The following is a 22,080-nucleotide window of genomic DNA, read 5'->3' as shown; positions in this document are numbered from 1 at the left end:
CTCTGCTTCCACCGTAGCTCTAATTGCAAGCCTTCGTCGTGGGAGCTTTCATATTTTTTTTTGCGAACCGGCACTCGCGTTTTCCTCGCGACGCGAAAAGTTAATCAGAGTAATCACAGAGAGAAGATGATCCAAGGAGCATACAACGTTTCCGGAGGTATTCCGAGGACCTCAAAAATAGAGCTGATCGCGAGAGCGACGAAACCTTCGCACGCGTACACCCGGGTGCCGGCAAGCTATCGACAGACCGGTCTCGATGCTACTGGCAGAAAAACAGGCGCACGTTTTCCATCGCGGCGCGTGATAGTGCGATACCGTGTTGCCGTGGGGGTATTGGTAATTATTATCGTTTGGCACCTTGTCCGCTGGCCACCGTCGTGCGTCGCGCGTCGCTCGTCGGCCACAAGTGGACTGACCACGATCGATACCCTGTCGCTGAAGCCGGACCGGAAGGTACATTTCCATTACGAAATCAATTATCAAATTTGATCGTCCGTGGACATTTCTTCTGCGAGCGATCGGTGTTTCGAGATGCTCCAGGATCAACGATTCCGGTTCTCCCCCGAATTTAAAGCGCGGCGATCGATGATCCCGGAGGAGTCGATGTTTCTTGGTCATCGATCGCTTGATTCTGTAATCGACTTTATGTAATCGCGATTACTGCGCGAATGATGCAATTCCTAATTAACGTCGCAGCCGAGACGACAACTAGAAACGGGATATGGACAGGATGAGTCGTTCGCGAAGTAGAGAAACGGGAGTATGTAGTCGATCAACGACCATTTTATTACGACATAAAAAAGGTAAGACGGCAACGAGTTCTCGCCACGCGCTGCTTATCTCGCATATCAAAAATAAATACTCCTCGCGAACGGACCGGAGCAACCAGTCTTTTCGTGAAGATTCCTCGCTCTCATCTGACCGTGTCCTCTTTCCCATCACTGGACTTGACCATGTTCGCGAAGAAGCCTCCTGGTCGTCCGGATAGATCCATCGGCGACCCGTCCTCGACGATCTTGCCCTCGTGGAACACGATTATGCGATCGCAGTCGAGGAGTGCGGCCGCACGGTGCTGGAAAGTGAAAATCTGGGTGGTGCTGTGTTTGCTCTCGGGATTTGGGAGATAATGTGTCGCGGCAAAGAGGTTACCGCGATAACGATCACGGTTCTGTTCTCGAAGGTGGCTGAGACCGTCTTCAGAAGCGACTTCTCGGTGGCGACGTCCAGCCCGCTGGTTGCCTCATCGAGGACGACGATGGACGACATCCGGAGGATCGCGCGAGCCATGCTGAGCAGCTGCAGCTGACCCGAAGAGAAGTTCTCGCCGCCTTCGCGTACCTCGAAGTCTAATATCAGAGAGAAAATGCTTCGATATATGGTGCGAGCTAGTAAGAGGGTAGAACATACTTACCAAGGCCTTCGGGGTGCGAAGCAACGACATCCTTGATCTGGGCGATTTCTAACGCATTCCAGAGTTCTCGATCGTCGTGCTCGCCGAGAGGGTCCAAATTTTCACTGTCAATTGTTTAATCTTCGTGATTTCATTTTTACGTGAACGTCGCTGGAGGAATGAATTAAAATTTACCGAATGGTGCCACCGAACATGATCACGTCCTGAGGAATCGCTGATAGCCTAGATCGAAGAGTTTTCAGAGGTAACCGCCGAACGTCTACTCCGTCGATCAGGATTCTGCCTTGAACAATCTCTACTAAACGAAATAGCGCCATCATCGTGGAGGACTTGCCGCTTCCGGTTCTTCCGCAGACACCAATCTAAAAGAAATAATCGAAGGATATATGATTTTCGATGGTGATTTTCCAGTACCTTACCTTTTGACCTGCTGGAATCTTCAAAGACAAGTTGGAGATGGCTGGTTCTTTTTGCGTGTGGTATATCAGAGATACATCATCAAAAATGATTTCGCCTTTGCTGGGCCAGAGTTCTGGCACCCGGTGGCCTGAAAAAAATTTCGGAACATCGAATTGCGAACGGGAGAATATAGAGAGATAGCAAGATTGAAAAGGAACTACCGTCTTCGTCTTGATAATCTTCGGAGTCGGCGTGCCTGTAAGCGGAAATCCTTGCCACGCTGCCCATATACATCTCGATCTCCGCGGTGAACTTCACCACCCAATTCAGATAGATGGGTACCAGAAGCGTATAGTTGATCGCTAAACCTACCAGAGCCGGTGTCACGCGACTTGGATAGAGTTCGGCAGAAATTAATGCGGCGAACGTTGCTGCAACCACTATTACGGCACCTAAGTAATCCTAAAAATTACCAGGACGAAATTATAATAAACGATTTCACACGCAAAATGGTTATTCCGAGTTGCTATAGTTTCCATTGGTTCTCTTACCAATGCAATGCCCAACCATCGACTGCTCGCATTCAAAAGTAAAAACGCGTTCGTGTTGATGTCCAAACACTTGGTAGCCTGATCCATAAATCGATTCTCCTGTTTCGAGGCTCTCAACGTGGCTAGACCTGCCAAAGTCTCGGAGAAATGGGTCGCAATTGGCCATCGAGTGCTGGAAAATTCACAATTACTCTCTTTTCAACCTCTATCTTTATCTCCCAATTTTACAATGGACTAGATGGCATTGGACGAACCTGCCGTCCAATCGTTGCAAATGTCTCGCGCTGCGCCTATAAAATCTTTGGACCAGGTAATAGATTGCGCAGGTGGGCAGAGCTGCGACGAGGAACCACGGCGAGACGATTACGTTTACCGTGATCGCCGATCCGCACAGTAAAACGAAGAATGTCAGTCTCTGGATCGACGTGGATAATTTCTTTAACAAAAATCACAGTTGATTCTCGAATCATCCAATCGAATGCTTTCTTCGCTATAATATTCTGTGCATAGGAACCTTATCTATGACACCCATGTCGGCGCTGAATCTACTCAGGATCTTTCCAACGGGGTTGTATTCGAAGAACGACAAAGGCACTCTGAGGAGTTTGGAAATTGCTTCCTCGTGTAGTTGCCTCCTGGCTCTAGCGCCTGTCCATTGACCAACTGCGTTGCACGCGAAAGACAGTAGTATAGAGCCCATGGATAGGGACAAGTAGACCCTGAAGTAGAACCAAGTCTGGAATTTCAATAGGATTTTATCAGAGTATGAATCCAATTGTTTAATTAGTGGTGAACAGAAACTTTTCGCGATTACGTTTTCTTCTCCCTCGACCAAAGTATCTCTTTCTCGATCCGTCCAGCAGCTCAGCCACAGGTCTGTATAGACACGGAGGATTTGGCAGAGGATTGCCAGACCCATGTAGATCAAACCGGGTATCCAACCTCCTGCCTTCGAGTAATCTATGCATATTGTTCTGGTGACCATTCCACACCTGTCTTCGTAGGACTCGTAATCTTCCGCATCGTAACTTCCTGCCGCATCAATAATCTCGCATCAGCAATTAAATATAGAATTTCTATGATAATACCGATGAATAAGAGATCTACTAACTTTCTTCCGTATCATTGCTTTCCGCTCCCTTGGACTCCACCGACAGTAATCTCTTCACCGGAAGATGATCTTGCTCGCACACCTGGTTAGACCTGTAGAAATGAATTACGTTTGTCAGTCGTTGCTGGACGGCATTAATTTGCGTAGGGCGTTCTTTTTTCTGTTCAAGGTCAATTCATTAGGATGCGCGACGATTCTAGAAGCGAGAGAAAGTTCAAGTTAACGTGTTATTAGTTAACGTGATTAGACTGCGGATATATGTCGAAAATTGGGTTTTACTGAATTAATTGCAAGATACTGGTATAACGTTTAAGTATAAATCATTATTTCTCTTTTGAATCGTTCTATAACGTGGTGTAACAGCAACCGAATCTCTCCCATTTGAGGAGATTAATAATTAGGAATGAAGGACATTTTGTGGATAGCGAAGTATTCAGGGTCCTCTCCTGTATCTATGCAATATAATAAAGGTTTATTTAATGTTGTGAACATCTTTATTCAATAAAAGATTATAAAGTGGCCGTAGGCTACTTATATGTAGCCCATAGGTCCCAAAACAAACACTATGTTTACCGATAGAAAACATTCCAACTTACTCTAACTTAACCTAAAGTTAGGTTAATATTTATAAAATTAATATTTTTATAAGACCCTGCATTGTTTACGCGTAGGTGGTTTCAGCGCCTCTCGTGGAGAAACGTCGAAGCTCTTTCCGATGTCCGTACAGCGCCATTTGGTCCAGTGGCAAAACGCTCAAACTGTTAGTCAAAATTGGATGTTGGTAATTTGGCGAACAGTTTCAGCGTTTTGCCACTGGACTAAATGGCGCTATACGGACCCCAAAAAGAGCTTCGACGTTTCTCCACGAGAGGCGCCGAAACCACCTACGTGTAAACAATGCAGGGTCTTATAAAAATATTAATTTTGGTTTAAATAAATAAATTAGGACACAGAAGAGTAAACCAAGGGCACAGAACTGTTCAGAAGAATCTGCTGCACCGTTATCTTGCAAGAAAACCAAACGGTAATAACGCAGGATGTAATTAGTTACCGTAATAGTGAATCAAATTTCAAAGAGTAAACTAATTACGTCTTGCAATGTGAACATTTGTTTTCATATAACGATGATATCATTCGTATCTAATTAATTCGAACAAGGATATGCGAAAGATGATTACAGGTGATTGCGAAGGATATCTCGTTTCGGTTTCTCAAACATGAAGTTGGAAACAAATTGGATATTACTTATCGTAATAATAGCAATTGGAATGGAACTAACCTGCCGGAGAATATTTGTCTGAAAACGCCACTGGTCTGTCCATTGTCGAAGGTGTTGTTCCTTTTCCTGAAGAAAAAAGACTTTTGGAATCAATGTAATCAAAATGATACCTGGCATTATAAAATGCAATGACTACCTGGTTGCGACATGGCCGCTTTCGAGCATGGTCGGAGTGCTGCTTTGACGAAGAACAGGAGGTGGCCGCCTTTGTGGTTGCAGGCTAATGGATCTGGTAGCGTTTGGATGGAATTTGGACGGCTTTTCCGCGATGTTCCACTCGTCCGTTGGTACTGGAAGATCTGTGAGGTCAGGGGTCAGGTAGCTTGACCCTGAAAGCGTGGTCCTTCGCATTCTAAGAGGCACGAAGGCTGGCGGATTCTGGGTAAACACGATTAACTTTCGTATAATATGAATCGAGACTCAGAATTAACCGGTACGCAATATAGGGACCGCGAGGCCCACGCCTCCAGACTTACGTCGCGCGTCTCTCTCTCTCACGTGAGCCAAAGGCGTGGCTTTCGCGGATTTCATATTACGTGGCGGTTAATTCCGTGTCCTGGTACAAACAGTAGCGGTTCGTTACACTCAGACACTTACCACACGTGCATCCTTTTTATGTTTAGCGTTGATGCCTATTCTGGAGACCAGCCTCAACAGAGACCACCAGTCCCTGGCGATTCTGTGAGAATTTTGCCCATCTTGCTGCCTCGTCACTGCTTTCCTCCATTCGGTAGCTAATTTTGGATCCGACTCTTCGATCGCAGATTTGGTGCCCGTGGCTCTAACCCGGCAATCATCCATGACGATCACCTGATGAGCGGTCGACAACAAATCCAGCCGGTGAGTAACCATTATGACAGTACGACCAGTTCTTAGCAGTAGTTTCCGGATCCCCTGGTCGAAGATTTGCTGGCCTACTTGGGGATCCAAGGCGGACAGAGGATCGTCCTGCACGCGTTTCAGGGTTAAAATTATTTCTTAGAAGAGAAGGAGTTTAGACTAACGACATTTATACCGAATAATTTATTATTAAAAATCTCTGCCAGGAGTCTGACTCTTTGCCATTGCAAACTAACCATAATCGCTATGTCCGCGTCGCTGTAGATGGCCCGAGCTATAGCGACCCTTTGCTTTTGGCCACCGCTTAGATTGATCCCGTTTTCGCCGATCCGCGTTAGATCCTGTCCCGGCAGGACTTCAATGTCCGGTTGCAGGGCGCAGGCCTTCAGCACGCTTCGGTACCGCTTCGGTTTGTAGGCTGATCCAAAGAGGATATTGTCCCTTAAGGTTGCGTTCAGGAGCCAGGGTTTCTGAGCTACATAGGCTATTTTCGAGCTCCTATTTCGAAATATTTCGATCAGTTCAGCGGACGTCGATTCGAGCGATTCGCGAGGCAACTCACTTGCTCCATTCGATCGATCCCGACGTCCTCTGGATCTCCCCCAACATCCCCAGCAGCAGGGACGTCTTTCCGCTTCCGGTTTTCCCGACGATAAGCGTCAGCTGGCCTGAAAGCGAGTCGCAAATTAATCGGACCAAGTCTACGAAGATCGAAGAAAATGAATGAAAAATTTAATTTCGCAGCTATGTCCATAAGTTTCAAATTACCACGCGGGAAGTCGAGCTCCTGGATCAACATCGGCAGCTGTCCCTCCTCGGAGCATCGTACGGAGAACGCGCATTCCTTGATTCGGAGGACCGGAGTTTCCGCATCTTTTTCGAACACCGTGTCCACGGAGGAGTCTATGGTAACTCGGCAACGGCAGTCCTTCGAACCGCCGGACTCTCCGTCTTCCTCATCCTCCTCGATGTTGCCCAACGATCCGTAGGTCGCGTCGCTGGACAGCTTCGTCGCTGCTACCTTGAAGAACTCGAACTTCAGAAGAAGACGAGGTTTGTCGTTTCAAAACGAATTCGCCGAGACTCACGGTGCTCTCCTCGACGGAATCGGTCCCCGACGATATGTCGTCGATAGCTTCCGACCTCCTGTCCCCAAGATTCGGCAAAACGTTCTCCATATCTGGGAGTTGAAGAAAGTCTTCCATCCTCGTCGTGGATACCTAGAAGAAACGTCGCTGATGAGCGAAGGAGAACAAGGGGACGGGGATGGCCACCTTATAGTCGGCTCACCATTGCGTTAATGATGATCGGTATCGTCACCGGGAAGATCAAAAGAGGGACGGTGAGCTGCGAGAACAGTGCCAAGCCGGCGAAAACGCTGCCAGCCTCCAGGCTGCGGTCCTCCAGCCAATAGTAGGCTCCGAACGTGAATAGCGTCATCAGGACCGAGGAAGCGTGCGAGAGGAAATCTAGCGGCGACGAGAATTGCGTCAGGGACGGCCCCGTTAAATTTCGTTAACGTAAGAAATCGAATTTACTGATCAGAGCCCAATAGACCGAGTCTTTGTCCAGCAGTTTCAGCTCCTCGTCTCTGGTCGCCGCGATCTTCCGCTCGAAGATGTCCTCCCAGGCTCGGAGCTTCACCAGCTTCATCCCCTGGAGTATCTCGTTGACAAGACCCAGCCTCGCATCGCTTCTGCTCTGAAGAAATTCAATTCGTCGGATCGATTCGGAAGATAGAGGACGCGTGATGGAGAAATACCGTGACGGATTTGAAGTTCCCCGACATTTTCTTCCCGAGGATCAATTGCATGGGAGTGACCAGAAGGATGCAACAGAGCGCGCCGATGATGGCGCTGATGCCCAGCTTCGCGTAGAGCAGGGAGACTATCACGGCGATCTGCAATCGGGTAAGGTTAGTTTGTAGAGACTGGGAAAACCGAGGACTTGGGTTTACCTTCAATGGAATGGCCCAAGTGTAATGGCCGATCCAGAAGAAGCTCATCACGTTGTAAGCGTCCTCGGACACCAGATTCGTCAGAGTGCCCATGTCGGCCGTCTGCTGACTCTTCTGCTGTTCCCTATCTTTCTCGAGGTCCTCGTCGATACTCAACGAATACAATCGCAATGCTTTATCGTACAGGAGGGCCTGCCGCGCAACATCGAATTACAGATGGGAAGCCTTCAGAGATCGGTTCTCGACGATCGAGCCTACCTGAAGAGCGGTCTTCAAACGTATCCCCTCGACGCAGAGAACGTGAGTGGAGGCCTGGCTCAGAGTGCTCTGCAGCAGAGCGAAGACGAACGCCAGCAGTGCCAGGAAGTAGCCGTTGTCGAGGACCTCCGCGAACGTCATGGCGCTCTGGAAACGTTCATATTTCGACGCTTTGATTAACTCAGATAACTTGGCGGTTCAATGGAGGGTCGATAATATTTCAACCTATTTCGATAGGTCGAATATATTACATTATATTGTGTTATTTTTATTATATGATATTATATAATATTTACTACTCGATAGGTTCGATGATTCGTTCCGTTCTGCGTGACGGCGACGTAATCCAAGATTTTCGAAATGGTCATTGGCCCGACGAGGGCTGCAGCATCCCCAAGGAGCTTCAAGAACCCTCCGACAGCGAAGGGGAACCATACTCGTTTCCAGAAACATCGCCAAAGGGATAACTGCTTCTTCCCCTTCGATAAAAGTCGCTACGTTAATACGCTTCTTATCTACCCTACTACGAGACCAGTGTTCCAATGCGAATCGCAAAAACAGCGAACGGAAAAGCGGAAACGTCGAAGGGAAAAGCATAAAATTCCGGTCGCGCGTCGCTTACCCTCTCCCCGTCGAAGACCGCTTTGAACTTTTCGAACTGCCGAGCGGCGGACTCTTCCTCGGGCAGCTGGCCAAGGTCCTGGCACTCCAAGGGAGCCTCGTAGCCCTTCGACAGCAGACTGACCACCCAGTGGAAGGTGATCCTGCCGACGAAGGTCGCCTCGGAGTGCCTGTAAACGGTTCCACGCTCGTCCGCCTCCTGTCCGATCAGGTATCGCCTCTTTCGCCTAGTCTAGAGCAACAGGAGAAACGGCTTTCCGCATATGTAGAGTGTCTCGAGCGATCTGCTGGCACCACGCTCCAGCAGCCAGCGGCTCGCGTCGTTTTAGTAGGTCAAGGAGCGAGGATGCGCGTGAAAACGTTTATTCGGAGCGCGAGCGGGCCTGGAATCACGAGAGCGTTTGCCAGCCCATCGAAGAGGCGTGCTCTTAACGCGATTATAATTAGACGTGAAATATGCTGTCTGGTTCGCGGCCAATTCGACGGGAGCAGGGGAGGGGGCCAGTGTCGCGTGTCGGCGCTACCGAGAATTTCTTGATCGAATCGATCGGCTCGAGGAAATGGGTACTATTCGACTCGGCGTTCGGTTCTTGGTGCTTCTCGGATCGGTACTCGGAACTTTTCGACTCTATACTGGGTGCTCCGTGGTAACGCTAGCCCCATCGACGGCATTTTATTGTGATCTTTTCGATTCTCTGCCATTATTATTATTTGCGCCATTATTATCCAACATGATCGCATCGAACGATATAACGCAGTTGACTATCTCTCGATATTGTTACAAAGCTCCGAGTACTAGATTCAGATAACGATGAATCGTAACGAATCCAAGAAACAAAAGAACAATGCGTCGCGCAACTTCGCGGAATCACGCAGAGGTTTAAAAACGGCGGAGCCGCGTTTAGCCGCGGCGTACGTAGATCCGCCCGAGAAAAATCGCGCCCGGTACAAAAATATTTGCCCGGATGTCTCCGCGCGGGTTCGGCCGGCGTTGCCGCGTCAACGGTTTAGCGAGAATCGAACAGGCCCCCGGTTTTATTTCCGCGAAACGGCGCAGAAGTTCCGCATCTATTTTTGCGGTCTAGTTTTAGAGCAGCGCGACGGCAGGGGGGGGGGTGTCGGCAAAGTAGCGTTCGCCGCTCGATCAACCCGACACTCGGGGGCCGCGATAATAAACACTATTATTCAAACAAGCCGAGCAAATGTAAAACAAATGTTTGCGCCCGGTTGTTGCCGGGCCGGGCTCTCCTCGATAAGGCTGTAACCGCTCCGTCGTTAATTCCCGCGGGTGCTTCCGCCAGAGGATACAAGAGGCGGCCGTGAATTCGAAGCTGTTGGGAAACATGGCGGGTCTGGAAAATCGTGTTCCCATCTACCCCTAGCTTGGATGATAATCCGTAATGCTTACCGTGAGATAGAGCGTGTACGAGTCCAGAACGGCGAAGGAACCGCACAAAATGGCGGACGACGCAGCGGTTGCGAACCGAACGTGGGCGATCGATAGACCGTACCTGGATAAATTGAGAAATCGATTCGAATAAATTAAGAAGAATTAATTGAAGGAAATGGCTTTAGAGTTTAAGCTTTGTTTCACGATCTAATAATTCCACGGACCTGGATAGGTAAATGCACTTCCAAGAGCGTGCCAAGCCAATACCGGCGAAGATCGCTGCTGTGAAAATGATCCCGGAATCTTTGCCAGTGATCTCTGTCCTCCGATGGAGGATCCAGCAAGAAAATACCGCAAGTATCGTGAATATCGACGACAGGGATATGGTCGTCAGGATGGACTCGCAGATCTCCAGGAAAAGGATCAAAAGGATCGATAGGCAGAGCGATGTTCGGGTTGTGTGAAACGGAAGATAGCCTCTGGAGCTTCTGCTGACGAAAAGCAAGAATAAAAACCTTCCGAAGTTCGAGGAATAAATTCTACAATGAGATTCTTACGTCGATACTCCTTTTTCTAATTTCATTGATAGTTAATTATCGTGTGCGAATATTTGTATTGCTTAGAAAAACCGAGTATCGACCTAAGGCGCTCCGTATGTAACGAAACTTCAATTTCACGATTCGGGAGCACAGCAAGCCGTTGCGTCACGATTATACCAGCAGACGATTAGGTTTCTCGGCTCGCAGACGATCGCGGCGCCATGACGCACGATTCGAACGGGATCAATCGATCATCCGCGTCGCGTCGCCTCGCGTCGTCGTCGATCTATCAATTTCCCGCGAAGAGAAAAAATCGTCGAATTAATTTCCCGGTAATCAGAAACACGAAACGGGATCGGAATTTTTATCGCTAGAGTACACGGTCGTTTCGAGTCCCGAGAAAATTAATTAACCACCTTCCCGCAGGTGTGCAATAATTTATCGCCGCGAGGTTGTCGCCCGACAACTTCCGCTCGGCGGGCCGCCGTTCTTCCTCTCGATCCTGTACGTATTACTGGTCCGCGGTGTGCGCGAGCAAGTTTTCAGATTCGTAATATATTTACGCGGATCACGAAGAATCCTATAATCGTATTCGACCAGATCGACCAGAATAATTCCGGTTTCGACGATGCCAGTGAAACTCGGCGGTAGTTCGTTAAGCGGCCTTTCGAAATTTCTTTAACATTTTTCCTCGCGTTCGATGGATTTATAGCGAAGCTTTGGTTTCGAAGCAAGGTTTAACCATTTTACGAAGTCACTGGAAAGTTAACTATGTTGGTTGAAGGTTAGACGTTCGTTCAGGATCGTGTTTCGAGATGCCGGCGAATAGGAAGCGGCGGCCGTTGATTTTCCAGCGGGTGAACCGGGACAAACGGGCGGCCATCTTAATTCATTAAGATTCTTCGAAATGACCGCGTTACGCGCGCCGCGAGTACGCACGTGTTCCTCATATAGTGGCTTTTTATACTGACTTATTTTTTCCATGCTCGTGCTAGCTTTTTCTGGAAACAAAGAACGATTGTTCCTTTAGACTATGAGCTAATAAACTAAAATGTACGTAGCAAGGTATCTATTTCTCTAAGTCAGGATTCAAAGCAATAACGCAATAAGTATCGCACATCGACAGACTACATTTACATGTTATTTCTAATCCAAGATAAGAAAACGATAGTTACAACTAGCTAAGTTATTGTTACGACTAGTTAGTATCCAAAAAAGCGCAAACGATACGTAATTCTCCGGTACGCCGAGGAGCCGACGATTAAAAAAACAAGTCGAAGGTTCGCCGCGTTGGTTTTCGCAGACGAGGCTGAAATATTAAACGTACTCGGTGGAACTCGATCGGTGTGTAAATGTTTAAAGAAGATTTAAATACCGCCTCCGCGAAACGAACAGTTTTATCTTCGCCGGCGCGAAGAATATTCGGAGAGAACGATTCGGTCGCTCGTCTATCCTATCGCGCGACTCGCGATGTCATTTAAGAAGACGAGATCGAATAGGGAAAAAACGCGAGATCGACGGATCCGTAACTCCTCGCGCGTCGATCAACTGGGCAATCCCCACGGTCCCCGCGATAATTGAAGCAAATTGTTCGAATAGAACGCAGCCCTCTGAATCATGGAGCGCAACCCGAGCCGAGGCGTGTTCCGTTCAATTGAAAGTTTGTCCTAATTGGGCCCTGGGTATTCCCCGAGGATCCCGAAACCGGCGACGACGCGTTTGACAGCGCGCCGCGCCGAGCGTTGAATACTGAGAGCACGGAAACGCGACCGTAACAAACCGAACCTGGAAATCGTCGGACGTAGCTGCGCGAAAGTTAAACATCGCACCCGCCCGAGAATTGAAAAACCCGTTGCTCGGTCTCGGATCCCATAACCGGGATCAAATAGAAATCGACGGAAAAATCGTCCAAAAGGGAACACATCGCTGGTATCTTAACCCTTTCTGTCTACTCTAGAGTATGTCTACTCTCAGCCACAGAAGTTATTCAATTATTCCTTTTATTCTTACACAGAATTAAAGCTATTATCGCGTTATATATATATCTACATTTAAGAAAGGAATTATTGAATTTTATTTATTCTATTTAATTCTGTATACTATTTTTAAGCAAACTTAATATTTATGTATAAACTTAATACGTTCGCAAAGGGTTAATTGCCCTTCGACAACTCGTTTCCTAATCGTGAAATTGGAGTCTCGTTAGCGCAATCTCTTTAACGCATTCGTTTCGAAGACTCACTTGCGCCGTTTGCCGCATTTCTGGCGCAGGCAAACGATCAGCGTTAGAAGAACGGCGATCAACGGCAGAAGAACGTTCAGGATCTCGACCTGACAGTCCCCTGGACGATCTCTGCCAACGATCCGGAAGATCGTGCCGTTCTCCGTTCGCCAGGACCAAGCGATTCGCCGTTCGGCACGCGGCAGAACGTGCAGCAGCCTGTGCCGTTTGCAGAACTCCATTTTTACCTCTGGTTACCACTCCGTTCTCTGACTAAAAATATTCGGTCCCTGCGGCTTATGCTATAGCTGCCCACCAACGGGAACGCATAGATCTCGCGAAGAATTTTGCCCGTCGCTGTCACATTTGTTTACGAACGGCACGTGTCCGTGTGCGCGTCGATGGCAAAAGGAGTGCTAAAAAGATAAACTAATCGAGGACGTATTAAGGACAAAGATAAACTAATCGAGGATATATTAAGGACAAATAAAAATCGATTACGATGATTATAAGCATAAACTATGCCCGAATTTGAATAGGTAAAAAATTGAATGCATTGACATAAGTCATCGAGCGTTTCGCTTTTAATTGTAATTTTGAAGTAGTCGCGGCTCGCGAGCGATTACGACGCAAAAAGGTTGATAGTCAAGGATGCGGCTAGACTTACGTGTCTCCTGGTTCGGAATCTGATCGAGCCGGATTAGCATAATTTATACGATAACACGGTACATCTTCGGTTTTTCTGTTATGTCACTGTTTCTCGCTGCGTCGACGCGCCGATTCGCGTACCGTTCTCGCGCCGCGAATCCGGATCCGCATCCGATAGCAACGATCCCAGTTGTTCCTCTTCGGCGCGCGGTTTCCGACAGCCGATTTTGTTCGGTCAGCGTTTTCTCCACCGGGTAAAGTCACGCGCCTATCCGTAGCTCGGCGCGACCTTCGTCTCGAATTTCGGGGACCGGCGCACCATTGCCACGTTCTCTCTTATCATTGTCACTCTCTTCTGTATGCCGGTGCGCGAGCAGGTGAGCACACGTCGCTTAACCGCGAGCAAAGTCGCGACGCGTCGCGCCAGTCTTATTGTTCTTCGCGCCGCGCGGTGGTGCGGGAGGTAGGCCGCCGCGTTATATCATATTTACATTATTCCGCGATCACGTGGCACGGGGATTCATCGACCTCTTGATTCCTGAAACTGCTCCTCTACTTACGCGATCGGGGACGGATATTATTCATCGGCGAGCCTAATGTTCGCATTGCTTGGAAAATTGTTTAAAAAGTTGTTCAATATAATTAAGAAATGATTGATACAGCTAGCTCTGTATGCCTCGACAATTTTTACCAATTAAAAATTTTAGCGTTCGACGGTTAAAGAATATTCTTTTACTTTTAAATGAATTTACGTTATCGTCCACCTGTCTGTTAGGTGAAATGGGTGGTGCCGAACCCGAACACCACTTGTTCGATTTGCGAAACGCGAGACAGCGTGGTCCATTCGGTCACGCACGTGAGCGAGGATCGGCCGCAGAGCCCGGTGAACGCGTCTTTCCTCGCTGACGGCCTGCGGACTACTGACAGATGAGACGAGACACGAGACAAGAGAGACGGAAGTGGAGGAATGTTGAAGACCGATCGCGGCGAACGGTGATGGGAATGGTAATTCCCTGGGCGCGGTGACTCATTAGAAATAAGGACCAGATGATCCTCTGACCGGTCGCACCGTAGTTTCCCGAAGAAACTGTCTTCTCCGAGACAGGAAATGTCTTTTAGCTGTTCAGACATTTCTTTCACGCGTTTCGACGTGTTCGCGTCGACGCGGAGATCGTTGCAGGAAATTCATAGTGTCGTAACACATGGTTTCCTTATCAAAAGTGATTAGGTTCTTCGAAAGATTCGAATTAGTTAAAGGCTATTCGATAGCTTAATTATTTATATCTTTTTATTATCGAAAAGCAATAAGACCGCACGCTGCGTTTAAAATACAATTAATTGTCGATAGGGTTTTAAAAAGATCGGTAGAGCTCCTTAACCCTTTGTACTCGAGGCTATTTTAATTTCAGTACCGAGACATTTCTTTCACAGTATTTCAATTTTACAGGATTCATATACTTCATTTTATCTTTAAACAATCTCGCGAAATGGATTACTATACCTAGTATATTAACATTTGCATTTTTAACAATATTTTAAATATGACAGAGTTTAATAATATAAAAATTCTTTCGAAACACGATGCAGCTGCAATGGCTCGAACGGCGCGGCGCTCGAGCGCAAAGGGTTAAAAAATAATCGAACAGTGCGGCACGTACCTCCCCGAATAGAAAGAGCGTCGAAGGCATTTCATGGCCGAACCGGATGCTCGCCGATGGAATCCTCTCTTGGTCTATTTTTAACGGAGGTTCGATCTTCGAAATAATATTCGATTTCCTCGAACAAGCGTCGCTTTTGCTCGCGGAAAATTGTCGAGTACTCGGGTGGGGGGTGTGGGAAGGAAGAGGGTATGGAGAACGAAAGAGAGAGAGCGGTCGGTTTTATTTGAAAAATATTTAATAATAAACATTGACAATATACAGAGAAAATACGCCATAAGAAGTCGCTATGGGAGTAATAAGAACCTAACAACTGGTCCAGACTTACAAAATATCATCAAATCAGACAATGATAAAGGTGTTCCTGAACGACACCTCGTGTGTGTGTGTACTCCTATCAGTTATTTTGCAACTAAAGTTCGAGTTGATCGTTTCCATGTTCTTTCGTACATTCATTTATATATACCTGACGTGTTTCTCGGTTACCCGAGCATTTTTATTATTAGTATTATTTTTTTGTTTTCTTCTTCGTCTCGTCGACATTTTCGCTTCGCGTGTGTGTTAGTGTGAGTGTGAGTGTATTTGTGTTTGCGTCTGCACTCGCGTTCGCACGCGTGTCTCATCCTCCTGTTTCGTGTATAACGTGTGTTGACATTTTCCCCCGCGCGGAACGGTCGCTCCGCACCGGGTCAGCTTCCGAGGAAGAAGATTCACGAGCGGAAACGTTGTAGGTAAAATCGTCGTTATACCGTGGCGTATCCGGTCGCGAACCCCTCCCAACGTGTACACTTGCGAGGGAAGCGAAAAACAGGTTGGTGGCGGCGTTAGCGTAAATCGTTTGCCACGTTCGCTATTATCATTACTATTTGGTTATTCCCCACACGCTTGTTCCGTCATCGAAGAAATCATCTATCTTTTTCTCTCGATCCCTTCGACCCCGTAAAATCACGGAACCAACGATCCCGCGGCCGCGGCTATACATTATATACCTATAACTAATTCGACAAGCAGCCCCCGTCTCTGCACGCGTTCAAAACAAAATGCCTACCGACACACCGGCCAAGAATTATCGCCTGCTCCGGAGCACGTATGTACAGTTTGCGCGGTTTCTCGTCTCTCGCGATGAGGAAGCTTCCTCGTGGGCCGCAGGCCGAGAGATCGCGGATCCGATCGAGGGAAATCGGCTTCGATCACGGACTTTCCCGAGCTTCTCGTACGCGCGCACGCGCGTTCGACTTAATTTTAACTTCGATGCCCTAATGTCGTGGAACATCCCTTATTTTTAGGATCGCCTCGCCACCCCTTCCCGCTCTCGTAATTCGAGGAAAGAAAAGATTTTTGGGGCACGGCGCTCGTCGTCCTCGAGATCCCCCGCGAAGCGGACTCGTGGCCTACGCGACGCCTTTCTCTTCGTCCGGAAGTGTGCGTTCACGAGAAACATAGACAGAGATATACATATTTAGAGAGAGAGAGAGAGAGAGAGAGAGATAGAGAGGAAATTAGCGAAAGATGGGAGAAATAGAGAGAGAGATAAAGAGTTTGGAGATAAGAGGAGAAAAGACGCTTTCGGCCACAAGTCCGCGACGAGGATCTCGAGCGTACGCCCCTTCCCCGCCTAGTACGCTAGGATATGTTGCTCGTTAGATGTGTCGTTACGTTTAGTCATTGTAATTTTTTCCTCGTCAAGATCCGCTTCTGTTTCTTCCTTTTATTCTTCTTAATGGTATCTTAATTCTTCCTCTCTTTTTTTTGTTGTTGTTTAAATCCCTTTTACTGCCTCATAATCATTAATTGTATTATTATATCAATAATATTTATATATGTATAACGTTACGGTGCGTATCATCGTATCATCTCTTGGATTATTTTACACTGCGATTACTCCCGCTAGAGCTGCTTGAATCGGGCGTACGGTGGAACCAAGATGGATGGATGGATGGATGGATGGATGGAGGGTGGGTGGGGGATGGGAACCGAGGAGGAGTACACATTCTTCTTGCTCCCCTGGGGCGGTTGTTACGGGGTCCCGTCGAAGCGGTCGCCGACCATTTTTGTTCGATATCTCGTCGACCGATAATCGCGACAAATAGTTTTTTTTCTTTTGAACGATTCGAAACACAGGATCCTGACGGATCGGGAACAACTGTATTCTAAGTATTTAACGGGGGGGCTTCTATGGGAGTCGAGTATTATTTCGGTAAAATAAGAGAGAGAGAGAGAGAGAGAGAGAGAGAGACGGTAGTAGTCGTCGGCACATCTAGCGTTACAAACTTCGGCTCCGAGAGATTTCTACCTTCTGTGAACGCGGTTACATTATTCCGTACGCGGATTCGTTAGAGTATAAGAGGGCTAACATCGGCGTTCCTAGCGTCGAAGACAACTTCTGGGGACGGTCGCTACCCTATATCTGTGTCCATCCCCCACAGCTAGACCTAATCCGCGGGGCCTCTTTTTTTTATACAGCAATTTAATTAGTTAATCCGCCGTTCCTCTGGAACGAGCATGGGGTGTTATTAATTAATTACGCAGATCGGGGGGCGAACGCGGCATCGGCAAGTCTCCTTTCAGAAGCGAACGTTACAGCTTCAATCATTTATGCTCAACGTAAAGCACCGTTGCCTTTTCTTATTTTTGAAATGTCTCCATAAAATTAAAATAATTCAAGAATAGCTTTACATTACTTTTAACGTATTGTATAAAAATTGTTCGACAGCGGCAAACATACGTTCACTTATAATACAATTATCGTTTAATTTCTCGACGTGTAAAATGCTTCTGAAAAGATCCACGCGTGCCGGGTGTGTTCGTCCCCGGACTCGCCCCGCGTACAAACTGAACTATCATTAAATTACGATTCGAATTACCATTACGGAACGGTTATACATTCTAAGATTCGCGACGCGATGGCCGGGGCCCCGCTTCGACGTACGGTTGTTACCAAATTTAGCGAGATCCGCGCGGGGTTGGGGGCGGCTTCTCCCTTTTGCGGCGCGAGACGTTCGAATCAGAAGAAAAAGAAACCGGAAGAAGGGCAACAGCCGAGGGGGGGAGAGCCGTGAGAGCCGGGAATCCATCGACGATACATAAATGTCATAAAGGTGTGCGCGATAGGCCTGCGTGATAAAAATACGGCCGACGAAGAACAAGAAGAAGGATCGGCTGGGTGGACGTTTAACGGGGCTCGGGGGTATTCTCATGAGGGGGTGGGGATATTCTCGAGGGAGTTGTGCACTCGTGACGAAGAATAAGACGCGAAGACGAATTGGGTCTCGCCTAGAATTTGAGCTTTACCTTACGCTAGCCACTAGTAGTAATAGCCTACCGATAAAGGTATCGATTACGAGTAAGTATAAATTGTAATTACAGTGTACAATATACAGGGATAGAACGTGTTCCGGTCGGGCCATCCGGCCTGCCACGCGTCCCACCGGACCGCGGGACGATCGTCTAATACCGTGGCAATCGCCCTAATATCAATCGTTTCGCGAGCATAGAAGTTCGTTCGAGAACCTCCCTACTAACAAGTAAAAACGTCCCTGTTACGCCGAGGGACGATCGTGGCAGATCCGCAGGGAAACGGGCAATCGCTCGAGAAAGTCGACGCAACCTCTCCCGGTTACCGTTCTCCGACCGTTTACTGACCATTTCTGACCACCACTTCGGACAATTCGTTCCCGACCATTTCCCTCTCGGACCGGGGCCTCGCGCGACTACACTCTCGGCTCTCGTATCACTAGCATTTACCAATTTTTGTAGTCTCGGTTTAAAATCTACGCTCGTTAATTTTAACGTTTACAAGAATCATGAGTATGCGGTGTATCATTTGTTTCGGGGGTACTGCTCCGAAAGTCGATAGCTTTTCCCCCGAAAAAAACTTGCGCGCCGGATGCACCGAATCTCCCCGGTGATTCTTCTTCTAGTCTTCATAGCGTATTCGTCTCCTCTTCCGGCTACTTGTTCCTCTCCTTTATCGTCATCGCTATCATCATTATCTTCCTCCTCCTCTTCTTCTTTGTGCTCAACGATCCGATCTTAGTCGACACATACGTGCCTCTAATTTCATTTTCTCCGTCCGTATTTACACGTACCGATAGCGCTCGCAACACGAAAGAAAGACAACGAGAGAGTATGGGTTTTGTAAACGTTTGTTTGATCACGGCCCTTGTCCCCCGACGTGAGGAACGGGCCCCCCCGCGCCTACGTACACTATAGCCTAGATTACCTATCGCCTATCGATCGATTAGATTCAAGAGAAACCTAAATATAAAACGTAGCCGACGGCAGAACTACCTGACGTGCTCTCTCCTCTATGTTGAAGGTAAAACGTATAAACCGAACGTATAATCGAAGGAGCGGAGACAGAAAACGAAGTAGAGCGTGGTGAAAGACGGGGAAACGATCGAGTCCGACAGTCGGACAGGGTCGGAGATAGAGAGAGAGATATATTTATAGAGAGCATAAGAGATGCGTGAGAATGGAAAAGAGGGAGAAGCGAGAATGTGTGTTGAGAGAGTGGGGGGGATAAGGTACAGAGAGTATGAAGAATGAAAAAGGAAAAAAGAACGTCTTTGTCATATTTGGCCATTTCGCATGACTCTTCGCGTAGTTTTGTAATATATCCCACCGTTTACTTGTCTCGCTTTCGTCCTATATTTGCACGCGCTCGCGATTTGTCGCTTTTACTTTTCTCGCCTAACTTTCTTTTCTGCCGCACCTACACGTTCATTCGGACATCACTCGCAATCGTTGCCCATTTACGCTTTTATATTGAGTCACACAATATATATATATAATATATATGTGTATATATATATATATATAATACTTATGTATACATATAATACATATGCATATATATATAGTATATACGTATATATATATTTATTCATTTATTTATTTATTTATTTATTCATTTATTTATTTACTTTTATTACGATAAATCTCCACTTAACTATAATTTAACAGGGATTATCACTCACTCGGCTCAATGTGCGTACCATTTCCCTCTCGCGTTTTGCCCCCGCAAAGGAGTACTCTATGAATCTGTCTCTATGTATGTTACTTGTTCTTGCGTGTTTTCGATCGTGTGTATATATAGGTGTGTGTGTGTGTGTGTATGTATGTATGTGTGTGTGCGTGCACGTGTAAGGTTCGTCTTCGATTCGATCGATCAAGAAATGCGTTGATGGGGAGTATCGCGGTGATCGAGAACGCGGTTTGCCCGATCGAGGAACTCAATCGAAGACACGGCGCGGAGAAGCTATCTTTCGGTGCTCGTCACTTAATGCGAGAACTGAGCGCGATGGAAGAACAAGGCGTAAAGAAAAGAAAAGAAACGTCGAGATTAATGATTCGAGACTCGCGGGAACTTAGAGAAGCTATTTGATCGTTTCACGACTCGCGTGTCGGTTCGCCGAACTAATCGCGGCAGGCGTCAGTGTTAAACTAACGGCGGTGAGCTACCAAATGATAACAAATGATTGCAAAACGATTTCGCGACGATACCAAAATGATACTAAAATAATTCCAAAACGATTACCCTCGACTCGTGGAACACGCTCGCCATCGAATTTCTTTTAAAGACTTTACAAAGTCTTGAATTTGTAAAGCTTCGTGTCGTCAAATTTGTCTATCCGTGTATGGCTTGCAAAGATCTTAAAAACAGGAACAAACGATTTCGTTCCATTACGAATCCTTGATACCAAACGTTAGGATTATGATCGATAAAGTCTACTACCGAGAATTCTATTCAATTTATTTCGTAAGTCGATCGACGCGAGCGTGTTAACGCCTGAGTTACCGGAAGTCGTTGGCAGACTTTCTAGCGAGGAGTTCAACGCTTGTATGTGTTTATACGATCCACAAGAATTGGTTAAAATATGTACAAAATCGTAGGTGCTAACGCAAGAGTCGATAATTATCTTTCAAGTAAACGTTCCAAAAGAAATGATTAAAAAAAAATGATCGAAGTTGCCTATCGGACAATTGATTAGAAAATCCTCCTCGCCGGTAGCCGAAGAGAACGTCGAGGATCAACAATGAAGAATCGGGGGACCAGTTAAGTTAAAACAGTCGAATCTGTCCGCCAACACATCGTTTTCAATTCACCCGACAGAGAGCGACAAAATAAGAGAGCTGGAGCGTCCCGTTCGGCCTCCGACGCGTCGGTTCACCCGTGGAACTCTTGATAGGACAAACTGCCAAGGTTCGCAGAGCGCCGACAGGTCGGTCCGACCGTGAACGAGACAGTGAGTATTCAAGGAGAACAATAAAAAAAGGTTCGGTTAGTAGTCTTAGAAGCCGGTAGAGATTGCTTTCTGTTTTGACTAGACCCTGTTCGGAGCAGAATCAACGGTGTTCGAAAGATGATTTTCCATCGGCACACACGCACACAGACGCACACATGCACACGCGCGCAGATAGAGAGAGACACATACAAAACGCACTCGTTCACGCGGTATTTGGCATAGAAACCCTACCGATAAGACATCGCTCCACCGCTTTTACCTCTGTTCCCTCGCGTTCCCCGTTCGCTAACGCCGGGCTACCCTAACCCTTTAAAACGATCCACGACTCCGGTGCCCTCTGATTTTCGGGTTCACCGACCGGCAGCCATTTCTTAGTTAGCGGCAGTATCTCGAAACGCGATCGGGGGGGAGGGGGTGGTGAACAACGGAAAATTACGCGAAAAGAAAAGAAAGTCGTGAACCGATGTTGAACCGAATCTGTTGAGGGAAAATCACCCGAAAACAAATTATATACAAAATCCATTCTTTCTGTATCTCCTATCATACAATTAAAATAAATGATAAAAAAAACCCGGCCACTAAAACAAACTGCGCTCACGCGATAGCAACCGATTTCTAGAGAGATCATCGATATAGGGTGTTTCATACATAGACGTATATTATGTACACACGCGTGTGTCGGCAGGGCCGGTCTTGTGCACGAATGGCTGCCGGTTTCCGGCTCGCGACGCGCGCGTTCGCTTCCCGCCGATCTCCCGACGATCCGCGTTTCCCTAATCCTTTCCCTTTCTCTCTTCCGAAAGCCGGTCCTCTTCTTCCGACAATTCGGTGCGCCGAATTCGGACCTTCGTCCCCGGATCGGGGACCTCTCCGCTTCATCCGATTCCTCTTCCGATCTTTTTTTCTTCTCTTTTCCCTCTTTGGTTCTCGGATCGGTAATACGCGGTCT

General features: G+C 47.3%; 1 protein-coding gene and 2 long non-coding RNA genes across 6 annotated transcripts; 2 read left to right on the top strand and 1 right to left on the bottom strand.

Moving 5' to 3' along the window:
• Nucleotides 1-765: 765 nt before the first annotated feature.
• On the bottom strand, nucleotides 766-13,379 carry Sur (Sulfonylurea receptor). Of its 4 annotated transcripts, none has more exons than XM_078189201.1 (28): nucleotides 13,245-13,379; nucleotides 12,599-12,850; nucleotides 10,042-10,308; nucleotides 9,836-9,938; nucleotides 8,429-8,659; nucleotides 8,103-8,285; nucleotides 7,807-7,953; nucleotides 7,354-7,740; nucleotides 7,130-7,292; nucleotides 6,882-7,060; nucleotides 6,680-6,811; nucleotides 6,360-6,612; nucleotides 6,154-6,259; nucleotides 5,828-6,089; nucleotides 5,349-5,699; nucleotides 4,888-5,129; nucleotides 4,752-4,817; nucleotides 3,473-3,564; nucleotides 3,176-3,393; nucleotides 2,876-3,097; nucleotides 2,616-2,797; nucleotides 2,362-2,533; nucleotides 2,032-2,272; nucleotides 1,831-1,958; nucleotides 1,586-1,773; nucleotides 1,412-1,515; nucleotides 1,150-1,346; nucleotides 766-1,072 (listed from the first exon to the last, which is right to left on the bottom strand). In XM_078189201.1, the coding sequence occupies exons 2-28, from the start codon at nucleotides 12,817-12,819 to the stop codon at nucleotides 914-916; spliced, it is 5,196 nt and encodes a 1,731-aa protein (XP_078045327.1). In that variant the 5' UTR covers nucleotides 12,820-12,850; nucleotides 13,245-13,379; the 3' UTR covers nucleotides 766-913. The 4 variants fall into 4 exon arrangements, with proteins under 4 accessions (XP_078045327.1, XP_078045329.1, XP_078045330.1 ...); XM_078189203.1 differs by lacking the exon at nucleotides 13,245-13,379 and having other exon boundaries at nucleotides 7,354-7,491; nucleotides 7,549-7,740; nucleotides 12,599-12,835; XM_078189204.1 differs by lacking the exon at nucleotides 13,245-13,379 and having other exon boundaries at nucleotides 7,354-7,491; nucleotides 7,549-7,740; nucleotides 10,042-10,305; nucleotides 12,599-12,835.
• Nucleotides 4,351-7,368, top strand: LOC144474408 (uncharacterized). Its single transcript, XR_013494741.1, has 5 exons — nucleotides 4,351-4,496; nucleotides 4,643-5,133; nucleotides 5,375-5,591; nucleotides 6,336-7,111; nucleotides 7,167-7,368. It is a non-coding gene; the product is annotated as an uncharacterized LOC144474408 (long non-coding RNA).
• LOC144474412 (uncharacterized) lies at nucleotides 7,365-8,238 on the top strand. The gene is made up of 3 exons (XR_013494744.1): nucleotides 7,365-7,501; nucleotides 7,735-8,043; nucleotides 8,113-8,238. It is a non-coding gene; the product is annotated as an uncharacterized LOC144474412 (long non-coding RNA).
• Nucleotides 13,380-22,080: the final 8,701 nt, after the last annotated feature.

This window comes from Augochlora pura, chromosome 8, assembly GCF_028453695.1.
Source record: "Augochlora pura isolate Apur16 chromosome 8, APUR_v2.2.1, whole genome shotgun sequence".
NCBI lineage: Eukaryota > Metazoa > Arthropoda > Insecta > Hymenoptera > Halictidae > Augochlora > Augochlora pura.
This window is presented reverse-complemented; position numbering and strand designations above follow the sequence as displayed.

Coding starts and splice junctions, on each gene's coding strand:
- Sur (XM_078189201.1), bottom strand. CDS start 12,819: ATGGAGTTCTGCAAACGGCACAGGCTGCTGCACGTTCTGCCGCGTGCC. Junction 8,286..8,428: donor CGGTCTTCGACGGGGAGAGG/GTAAGCGACGCG, acceptor CTTTTATCGAAG/GGGAAGAAGCAGTTATCCCT. Junction 3,098..3,175: donor TGGTCGAGGGAGAAGAAAAC/GTAATCGCGAAA, acceptor TTGAAATTCCAG/ACTTGGTTCTACTTCAGGGT.